At 37.0% G+C, this 11,214-nt stretch overlaps 2 protein-coding genes across 3 annotated transcripts; one reads left to right on the forward strand and one right to left on the reverse strand.

The window, feature by feature from the left end:
• The first annotated feature begins 42 nt into the window (after positions 1 to 42).
• LOC109581528 (uncharacterized) lies at positions 43 to 4,512 on the forward strand. Its single transcript, XM_019995713.1, has 2 exons — positions 43 to 248; positions 411 to 4,512. The coding sequence occupies exons 1-2, from the start codon at positions 86 to 88 to the stop codon at positions 4,352 to 4,354; spliced, it is 4,107 nt and encodes a 1,368-aa protein (XP_019851272.1). The 5' UTR covers positions 43 to 85; the 3' UTR covers positions 4,355 to 4,512.
• A 58-nt stretch (positions 4,513 to 4,570) lies between these two features.
• On the reverse strand, positions 4,571 to 11,210 carry LOC109581529 (formin-like protein 7). 2 transcript variants are annotated; one of them, XM_019995715.1, is made up of 21 exons: positions 10,133 to 11,210; positions 9,596 to 10,006; positions 9,217 to 9,393; positions 9,000 to 9,149; positions 8,340 to 8,477; positions 8,131 to 8,238; positions 7,898 to 8,082; positions 7,648 to 7,714; positions 7,498 to 7,565; positions 7,400 to 7,454; positions 7,088 to 7,264; positions 6,937 to 7,038; positions 6,810 to 6,889; positions 6,587 to 6,710; positions 6,049 to 6,088; positions 5,927 to 5,972; positions 5,745 to 5,868; positions 5,121 to 5,225; positions 4,990 to 5,073; positions 4,776 to 4,881; positions 4,571 to 4,726 (listed from the first exon to the last, which is right to left on the reverse strand). In XM_019995715.1, exons 1-21 carry the CDS (start codon positions 11,159 to 11,161, stop codon positions 4,680 to 4,682), a joined length of 3,423 nt encoding a protein of 1,140 aa, XP_019851274.1. In that variant the 5' UTR covers positions 11,162 to 11,210; the 3' UTR covers positions 4,571 to 4,679. The 2 variants fall into 2 exon arrangements, with proteins under 2 accessions (XP_019851274.1, XP_019851273.1); XM_019995714.1 differs by having other exon boundaries at positions 9,596 to 11,210.
• Between the last annotated feature and the right edge of the window lie 4 nt (positions 11,211 to 11,214).

The raw sequence follows: 11,214 nt of genomic DNA on the forward strand, positions 1-11,214 counted from the left end.
GATCTACCTGTTTAATCTGATCTGGTCAGTGGTCACCCCTCCCAAATTCCAATATTAAATTACCTGTATCAATGTTCCTCTGAAGATGTCAATAGAGGGAGAAAGATTGCTTTTTTTGCTCGTTGCTACCTTGAACGTATTTGGTTCATTGGCACTTAACAGAGAAATCTACATTTCGTCAAAGGAAGAGTGCAATCAACGTTATGGTGGGAATTGCTTGACTAGCCTAAATGAGGCTCTACAGGAAGGTAACAGCTAATCATAGTTTTCCCATTTATCTAGAGCTAGTTCTAAGCATGAGGCAATTGCATTAAACCATCTACTTACACCTCCATTTAAATGATTATGATAATATTATATTCTAGCTGTCTATATCATTGTTCAGTCTTGCCTTTTTTACAATTATACAGGTACAGAGAGCATAGATAGAGCACTATCCATTACTTTCTTAGGGACTGTGGAGCATGATGAGCTACAAAGTGGTGATGAGACTGTACTAACTGACCTTGATTATTTTGAACTTGTGGGCGAAACCAGCATCGTGACTATAAAGTGCTCACCAGAAGCAGGCCTGACATTCAGATCAATTGGAGAGGTTGTACTAAAAAATATTTTGTTCCTTAATTGTGGCATCAATCAAGTCAGCAGCAGTAAATACCAGCATAACAATTCTTTTATAAATTTCACTGTTGCTGTTTACATGCTGAATTGTAGCAGGATCAATTTAGAACATGTGCATATTAATTCGTCAAAAGGGACTGGGCTAACAATATATGATCCACAGGAATCAGTCGTCATTACTGATTCTGTTTTTGTAAACAACAGCCAGAAAGGGCAGACTGGTCCAGGGGGTGGAGGGCTACAGATTGAGTTTACCTTTTGCTCTCCAGGAATCAGCACCTGTACAAATGATTATGATAAACCTGCCCTGTCGGGTGTTACTATTGTTATTAACAACACAAACTTTACTGATAATAATGCTACTCAAAGTAATGATGGCCTAGAGGAATTGTTTTACAAGGCACATAATGGAAGAAAGCAGGATTTTACTTTTGGTCATGGTGGTGGACTTTCTATTATTTTTAAGGGAATCACAGATAAAATTTCAGTTAAGATCAGCGGTGTCAAGATCAGTGGAAATGCCGGGACATTTGGAAGTGGTTTCTATGTTGCAATTCATGATAAAGCCCATAGCAATACTTTGACATTCAAAGATGTGACTTTACAGAGAAACATTAATTCTCAATTGCTGAAAAGCACTAGTTCAGAATCAAGTCATATTGATGGCAGTGGAGGAGGAGGAAAAATTATCCTATCTGGTGAAAATCTAACTGAAAACAAGATTTTGATCTCAAGTTCTCTTTTTGATTCCAACGGAGGCATTGCAGGTGGTGGATTGTCATTAGAGCTCAATTTGAATGAGGGAAAGAAAAATAGTGGCAGTAACAATACAGTTTCCATCTTAAGTACCAATTTTACTAATAACACTGCCTTTCTTGGTGCTGCTGCTTATTTCAGTCAGGAAGTTCTCTCACATTGCACAGAGTTTTGTGTCATTGTTTTTCTTCAAAAGCTGCTGGTTAATAGCAATAGAATCTACTGCAATCTTACCAAGAGTTTACCCTTCTCCTCTCTACCATGCTCTGGAGTCCTATACAGTTCTGGAGTTTCACTCGCTCTAAAGTCATGGAATAATTTTACAAGCAATGTTGGATCAGCAATAGAACTTCATACAACTTACGCTGACATAAAGAGTAAAACTTTTGTTACTTTTTTCAATAATAGTGCTGTTAATGGTGGAGCTATGGCATTGTATGACTGTAGTTACATTATTATAGGTGAAAGAACAAAATTTAATTTCACTGATAACAGTGCTAATGTACTAGGAGGTGCAATCTTTGCTGATGTCTGCACTTCTAACAATCAGCCAACGACACTCTCTTCAAAATGTTTCCTACAATATTATGACTCTTACTACCATCCAAATAATTGGAGCTCTACTTTCAATTTTGAAGGCAATACAATAGGAATGCCTCGAAGCTACAGTAATTCATCCTCACTTTATGCTGCCAATGCTATTTCATGTTGGTTTCCTCCTGAAAATAGCAACAATAATACAAGCTTAAACACTACTTTCTGCTGGCAACATTGGCACTATAAGCCAGGCAAGTGTCATAATCATGTTGATTCTGCAGCAGCTTTTGTAAAAGTTAATAAAATTATGGTTCCAGCTATTCCTGGTGGTGAGACAGAGCTACCTATTACTGTATGGGATGGCACTGGAGGGATTGCTCAACCAGGTCTGATAGTTTGTGTGCTTTCAGGACCTGCACAATTTTCATCAAAACAGCAATGTAAATCAACATTAAATGGGGAAAATTCAGTTATTTTCTACTCAAAAGGAGATGAAAGCTATCATCCTAATGATGAGGATACAGTTCAATTGAGCATCACCACAAAAGGTAGAATGGCACTGCAGGTTCACATGTCTATTAATATTGAAAAATGTACTTGGCCTTTATATTTGTCTAATCATTCTAATCAATGTGTACTGATAGAGGACTATTACTGCTGCTCTGGCAGAAATTCCTGTAGCTGCACTACAGATTGTGAGTTTAAAAAATTAACTCAAGGCAAAGTGCTTATTAAGGAAAAATATGGTCTTTGCATTTCTAGATCTGCAGATAATGAAACTCATGCTGGCCACTGTCCACTCTCATACTATGATTTCTCCTGTAAAGCTTATTCTAATATTAGTGCTCTTCGAAATGGTCATTGTGCCAGTAACAGAGAAGGCATACTTTGTGGGCAATGCAAGAAAGGCTACTCAATACCAATTAATTCAATATATTTAGAGTGCAAGAATTGCTCTCACAGCAAAGCCTGGGGTTGGTCAATGTTCTTTCTTCTTCAGATACTCCCAGAGACTTTAATGATATTCTTAATTGTGATTTTCAACCTGAAGATTACCAATGGGTCAATCAGTGGCTACATTCTGTACTCGCAAATAATCTCAATTAATTTCCCTGCTTGGAATTATCCAGCATGGTTGGCTAATTTGTGGCTTCATAGCTCTGATACTTCTAAGTACAATAGGATTTTCAGTTATGCAGCATTTCCCTTCAGCATTTGGAACCTTGATTTCTTCACGCTAACTCAAGATGTGGAAATGTGCATTGGGAGTAAGATGGGTGCCATTGAAGTCATTGCTCTCCAGTATATTGTTGTCTTTTATGCCCTTGCTCTATTTCTCCTACTATATGTCTGGATTGTAATGTACCACAAAGGCTACGGTTTTGTAGTGCGGATTACTAGGCCTATTCACCAGCAAGCTGCAAGACTCTGGTTGAGAATGAGAATAAAGCCATCATTGATAGACTCACTTGCACTTATCTACATTCTCTGCTTCACACAACTGACCAGTATCTCATTTAAACTCCTGCATTACAGTACAGATAAAGATGTCATTAATAACAAAGTTAAAAAAGTATATTTTTATGATGGGAGCCTAAAATATTTTAACTCATCTCATGCTATATATGGCTCTTTAGCAATTGTGGTTCTGTTTCTCTTTGTGGCATTGCCTACATTCCTCCTTGTTGTTTATCAGTTTCGTCAAACACAAAGAGTTCTTAACTGCTTACGCTTACGTAGAGAAAGTTTAGTAGCATTGGTTGATGTATTGACTGGTCCTTTCCGCTACAGCACCAAGAAACTAAGTGACTTTCGTTACTTTGCCGGTCTCTTTCTACTATTTCGCATAGCACTCCTCTCTACCTATTTTATCTCTTACAAAGGCAAGAATATCATCCCAATTGTGCAATTATTCTTGACAGGTATTACTGCTGGAGCTGTGATGATAATTCGACCGTACACTGAGAACATTCACAATCTCACCAACTTCCTCCTCTTATTAGTGCTAGCTGGCTTGATTGCACTAACATTTGTACCAATTGACATAGCAGTATATGTAATCATACCAGTCATGTATGGACCTCTTCTTTTTGCCATTGCTTATTGCCTTGTTTGGTTCTGTAAGAAGTCTTTGCTTCTTTTCCTGCCCAACAAAATGAACATTATCAATGATAGTGGGAGTCGCTCGATGAGTAAGAAGATCAAGTCATTTTTTGAAAGCAGCAACAGGTCATCGAGATCACTACCTGATCGAATGATTCACCCAGAGGATTATGACGAAAGACACGTTGAAGTACACGATAATGATGACAACCATTCTGCATCTCTTTCTAGTGATGATGAAGGAGAAGATGAGCAATTATTACTAGTTGCATCTACTTATGGTTCTAACGTGTATGGAAGTAATGCTAACAGTCAACGCACTGAAAATATAAACTAATCCTTTGTTACAAATATGTGTACAAGGTCAACAATAACTTACTGTTGTCAATTTTAACTTTTTCTATTTTTCTTAATAGTCTGTGTGATAATATTGCTATGTTGTGATGTTTTCATTTCATGTGAGATTAATTATGTGTGACATATTGATAAATATTACTATGTTGTGACAATGTTCATTTCACAAGAGATGGACTGCGTGTGATGCATTGATATGTTATAATAGCTGTGACAATGAGTACTCTCACCAGGATAATTGTTATTAATATAAAATTAAAACTGAAATAAATTGAATTTTTATACTAAAATCTCAAGTCCATCTCTGTCTACTTCTCTAGTATATTTTCCAAAACATACAAAATGGCTTCGTGACCTAAAAATGACAGTCAACCACAAAGCATAATCATCACCATTATTCTTACCACTGTCTTCAACGCTGCTGTAGTTAGAAAAGAGATGATTGCAACAATTTATTAATAATTTCTGAGCATTGAATCTAGCAGCAGCATGAAGCATTGGCACAACAACCTAGAAAGAGTAAAGCATGTGTACAATATACATATACATAATTATAAGTGTGTAATTTATAAGTGTCCACTGTACATATATAATACATAATTATGAGTGTGTACTAACCTCATGATCTATCTTTCCAGACAGGACAGATTCACACTGAGTCTTTAATGGCAATAACAAATACTGATCAGCAGCAGCCAACAACTATAAAAACCAACAAATAAATACTATAATGAAGAATTATATGATACATCAATCCAAGTGTTTAGATCATCTTGATTAAAAGTGCTTTGTCCAGTGTAGAGATATTGTAGTAAGAGTTTCAATGTTCTACTACTGACAGTTGGTAGAGTAACCTATCACAACAGAAAGTGTGACACATGATAGTGATAGAATCAATTCAGGGTTTCCCTCAAAGCATGCTAAGTGAGCTAAACAACATGAGCTTCATGAGCTGACAAGCACTACAATAGTGTATATGTACATGACTTTTTCATAACTTTAAAAATTCATAAAAAATTAAAATTTGATCGGAATCAGCTCAAACTTGCTACACAACATAAAAACTTGTATGTGCATCAGATAAAATTATAAAAATGAAGAATTCTTTTCTAGTCATTTTTGGCAAAATTTGTCCCACGACCCTGTACGTATTTTGGCCCAATTTTGAAGCAACTTTAAAATTTTACAAAAAAATTTAATTTTGATCGGAATAAGCTCAAACTTTCTACACAACATTAGGACATGTAAATGTACTTGGAAAAATTATAAAAATGGAGAATTTGCTCCTAGTCATTTTTGACAAAAATTGGCCAAAGGGACTTAATTCCAATTTTGAGTAAATTCTGAAAATTTGAAAACAATTACTATGCTACCTTATTGCTATCTGTTGCCCAGTATTCTGATTCCAATAAACTCTTAAAGACGGGACTTTGTCCGCAGAAAACAAGACGATGGATATAAAAAATGTCGCCATCACTGGTCACAATTTGTGCATCACTACACAAAATATTAATATCAATCATTAAATCCTGAATATTATTCATATATAACTGACCTCAGGCTTGGGTTGTTGATATAATTCGACATGTCAAATGGCAATTCTAAGGATATTAATACGAAATTATTATTAAATCATTACATGATACATGTATGCAGCTATGCATATGATGCACTAACCTTTAATGTCAACTTTTGGGAAATGTTGCTGTGGAAAATTCTAAAATAGAAATTAAAAATAATTAAGTATATCATAATTGTGAAGCTCTACACTAAATCCCAAGCCACTAAACTGTTCTGCTTTCTAAGCAGGTTTTTTTAATGAATTGTTTTGTCACTTAGTTTACACGTAAATTAAGAAATTTTAAAGATGTGAACAACCCTGTAAAAGTACATGTACACTACAAACATGAAGAGAAGTCTGAGTATTTCTGATCATAAAATACTCAATTTTTGCTAAAGAGTGCAAAGACCATATACTGTACAGTTTAGTTTATTTATTCAAGTTAGCATTCATAATTTCAGACCTTGGAGCATTCAAATGCTCCTCCAAAAATTTTACTTTGCATCATACAATATCAATTCGAAGCTCACAACCACTTTCACAGGTCGTGATTTAAATGCTGCTAAAACTGGTGAGGCTATTGTGGGTCAGCAACCACAGCATAATAATGACATCATTCACTTCCTGTCCATCCTGTACAGTCTATATACTCACTTTAAGAGCTATTAGCTGCAGAGGATTCCTAAACGTGTTGTTCACTTGAAGTGGATCTGCTCCTAACCTGATGAGACATGCCACTAGACCCCAGTCCTGTTTACGTACCGCCACATGAAGAGCACTATAAAATAATAATAATAATAATAATAATAATAATAATAATAATAATAATAATAATAGCAGTAATAAATTAATACTATATCTGGTATTTAATTATTACCTATTGCCTATATCACTGCTCTGACAATTAACCGGTATTCCTACTACATTAATAAGATGCTCGAGGCACTGGTTGCTGCCCTAATGTATGGAGTCACTAATAGTATCAGTAATGATGTGCACAGTACCTTCATGATGGCTTCGTTTAGCCAAACAAAGTTATGACACTCTACATTATCATCATCACCAGTAGCAACTTGTTTTTGTACTTTAATAACAGCATCAATTGTCTATGATAAAAATACGGAATAGCATGTTTTTAAATTTCAGTTAAAATACCTCAATAGATCCACTGGCTATAGCAACTTTGATTAATTGTACAGCAGTTCTTCCATAAAGCTCACTGGTGAACTGACCATCAGCCACTAACTCTTCTACTCTCTCGTACTCTTTCCTTGTCAATGCATCAACAATATTAGTGACCAGTGTCTTCTCTTTACTGACAGCAGCTGGCGACTATAGGAACAAGATCAGTAACAATGTGTGATACAAAGTAAATCATAATTAACACAAGATCAATTACAACATAACACGAGATCAGTAACAATGTAGGTATATATGTAACATAATCTCTAACAATCTCTAACATACTCTTTTATCATAAGCAGGGACAAGGACAACTTCCTCCTCTTCGTCCCATTCTCCTCTAAAGGATAGGCTGATGCTATTGATAATACATTTTGACATACTTTTTTTCAAGAATTGCCATTTGTTTACGATACTGCTCCTCCAACTCCTTCGTTTTCAACATGACTTCCTAAAAAGAACAAACAGAAAATTTTTTATTAAATCTCATGAGGATATCCCTAGCATTGTTGCGATTATATACAGCAGCTTACAGAATAGCGAGAGTGTCTCTGTATCTCAAGATGAATGGCAAGACTGTCTGACAACTGACAACACATTCTAATAGAAAAAAAGATCATGAAATACATACAAGTACTCTTGGTGCTATCACTGAGTATTTTTTTACTTTACCAATCATCTCTCAATATCTACAATGTATACATGTATATTACATGTACTATAAATATTATTGAAATAAAAAACATACATGTACAATTGTACATGCATATTTTCTCAGCTTACCTCAGTAGTCTCTGAGCATTCTGTAATCTGAAGTTTAAGTCAAACTTGCTGACTGATGGATCGTTAATCAAAGCATGAGATTGGAGTGCCTTCTCGTATAGTTTATCTAATAATGGAACGACTGCTTCGCCAGCTCTTCTTAGCAATCGATGGATGTCAGTAGGGTTAACAGGATAAGTGTTTAACTAATAAAAATAATGATAATAATAATAATTCAATAATAATTTACTTACAGCATGAGATGATCTTGTTTCTTGATCGTGTTCATTACGAACTCGCTTAGCTGTCATCATTACTTGGGTGACACAATTCTTCACAATCTCAACATTAACTTGTTGTGTCTAAAACAAAATAAACTCATTCGCATAAAGGCCACATAATAATACATTGATGACATATTTAGTAAGCGAAGCCTAAGCAATAGTGTGAACATGATTGTTACCTGCAATGTTTTGTTACACAGTCTTTCAACATCAACTACGTGATTTTCCAACCTTTTGATCAGCTCAACAACCTCTTGAAGAGAATCAATGGCTCTTACTGGCCAGTCTAGCTTTTGTACAAGCATTTCAACTGGTATCTATAAAGTACATTAAACTAGTAAAAATTATACAGTACAGTGAAAAATTTTATAAATTTTGAAGATGCTCTAAAAGTGGGCCAAAGATCATGGGCTATAATAGTACAGGGTACATGTATTTTGTCGAAAATGGCAAGGAGAGAATTTTCTATTTTTATAATTCCTTTTGATGCGTATACATGTTCTTATGTTGTGTAGAAAGTTTGAGTTGATTCTGATCAAAATTGGATTTTTTAATGAATTTTTAAAGTCGCTCTAAAATCGGGTCGAAGTCCCTGTACTATTATAGTACAGGGTCATTCGCCAAATTTCATCAAAAATGACAAGAAAAGAAATCTTCAATTTTATAGTTTTTTCTGATGCATATACATGTTCTTATGTTGTGTAGAAAGTTTGAGTTGATTCCGATCAAATTTGGATTTTTTATGAATTTTTAAAGTTGCCCCAAAATTGGACCAAAGACCATTACAGTCAGAAATGAATAGGAGAGAATTTGTATCATATAAATGTATAACTACTTACTCCACAAGTTTGTTGAAACTCTCTTATTGATTCAAGGAGGCTAACGAGTGCGTGTAAGTAAGATGGAGACCTCTGAAGCCTGTAAAGCTGATCAGCTAAACTTTTAGCTCTTCCTTTTTGCTCTTCAATCTTAGGAGCCATTGACTGCGACTGGAGAAAGATAGAGAGAGAGAGAGGTAGCAGAAAACTGTATTATAATTTTAATTAATTTTCTAACTTCTTTTTTGTTCTTCTTCTGAATCATTTGTCTCAATTCACTGGCCACATCAACAACTTTTTCTTCAGTCGGAGCTCTCTCAACTGGAGGACTCACTGGCCTCAGCTGTACTCCTGAACGAATCTGCTCCATTGCTATCTGACGAACAGACATGTCTGCATTCGATAGACTAACAGTCTATATATAATGATAACAATAATACTAATAATAGGCAAACTCTGTGATAATGATAGTATGCCACAGAGAGAGAGAGAGAGAGTTAATATATACTGTACATGAGGTATACAATGACACAGTAATCATGATGTTGATGTTGTGATGAATACCATTATGAGTCATTGTTTTGTTACTAAATATAGACTGATAATTAACAACTTACACTAGTCTCTGACTCGTCTTGTGCAGCAGCTGCTGGGGGAGGAGAGGGACGAGCTGCAAGAGGAGGAGGAGGATGTCCTGGTTGTCGTACTGGTGGGATTGATATTACCCTCACATTGGGAATAGAGTGTGCTAACGGAGCACTAGGAGGAGGAGGGGGTGGAGGAGGTGGAGGAGGAGGAGGGGGAACACCAGCTGGTACAGGTTGTGAAGGTACTGATGGATTCTCGTCATGTGCTTCTTCATTCTCTGAGTGTTCCTCTATAATCTGAGGAGGTGGTTGGTCTTCAGTGAGTGTATCTTCCTCTGTCTCAGTTTGAAGGACTTCATTTGGTTCTTCTTGAGGGGATGGATTGTCCGGGAGAGGCTGTTCATCAGAATCTTGAATGGGAGGGACTTGAGAGGTTTGTTCCTCTGGTTGCTGGGGTTGTTCCTCTAGTTGCTGGGGTTGTTCCTCTAGTTGCTGGGGTTGTTCCTCTAGTTGCTGGGGTTGTTCCTCTAGTTGCTGGGGTTGTTCCTCTAGTTGTTGGGGTTGTTCCTCTGGTTGCTGGGGTTGTTCCTCTAGTTGCTGGGGTTGTTCCTCTGGTTGCTGGGGTTGTTCCTCTGGTTGCTGGGGTTGTTCCTCTGGTTGCTGGGGTTGTTCCTCTGGTTGCTGGGGTTGTTCCTCTGGTTGCTGGGGTTGTTCCTCTAGTTGCTGGGGTTGTTCCTCTGGTTGCTGGGGTTGTTCCTCTGGTTGCTGGGGTTGTTCCTCTGGTTGCTGGGGTTGTTCCTCTGGTTGCTGGGGTTGTTCCTCTACTACCTCAAGTTGATGTTTTTCCACGACACTTCCTCCAGTTATGGGTTGTTGATTGGTAATTTGTTCAGCTTGTAACGCGTCAACTGATTGATGTGGTTCTTCACTGATAGTAGCAGCAGTAGCAGTACTAACACTATCTGAAGGAGGCATTTCAATTTTCTTAATACTTGAGGTTCTCTTAGGTGGAGGAGGAGGTTGCTTTGGTCTTTGTTTCTCTTTAGATACGCTAGTCTCTGATACTGCTACTACTGGTACCTTAGTAGCAATTGATCCTATACTTGAGTCATCAGTCGTTACTGGTGTAGTGGGTTTTATTGTATGATCCGAGTCTTTGGGATCTTGTACACTTTTTTGTTTCATTGCAGACCCCTCAGTATGATGGCTTGAGACTACAGTATCACTGGCAGAATGAACAACGGAGGTATCATCTTTACTATCATTAGGATTAGTGGCCAGAGGTTTAGAAGGATTCGTTACTATGTTCTTAATGCTAGAGGTTCTTTTTGGCGGGGCTGGTGGAGCCCTAGAGGGTTGAGTACGCTGAGGAGTGCCTGATGGTCGAGCCAGTGGTTGTTTAGTTGGGGCAGAGGGAGTAGCAGGGGAGCTCGTGGCCGTAGATATGGGAGTTGTTGCCTTCTTGTCTTCACTACCGGTGGCCTTGGCTGTTTTCTTCTCGTGGAGTCTAAGAGGCTGGTAACATGTCCTACAGATATCTTTACGCCACCTTTGTGGTAGGAATTTGTCACAAGCGAAATCTTCTTCTTTACTCATCTTCACAATGCAATGAGATATCTTGGAGCGAGTCTTGGAGTGATTTAATCACT

Source organism: Amphimedon queenslandica, unplaced genomic scaffold, assembly GCF_000090795.2.
Source record: "Amphimedon queenslandica unplaced genomic scaffold, v1.1 AMPQUscaffold_13435, whole genome shotgun sequence".
Taxonomy (NCBI): domain Eukaryota; kingdom Metazoa; phylum Porifera; class Demospongiae; order Haplosclerida; family Niphatidae; genus Amphimedon; species Amphimedon queenslandica.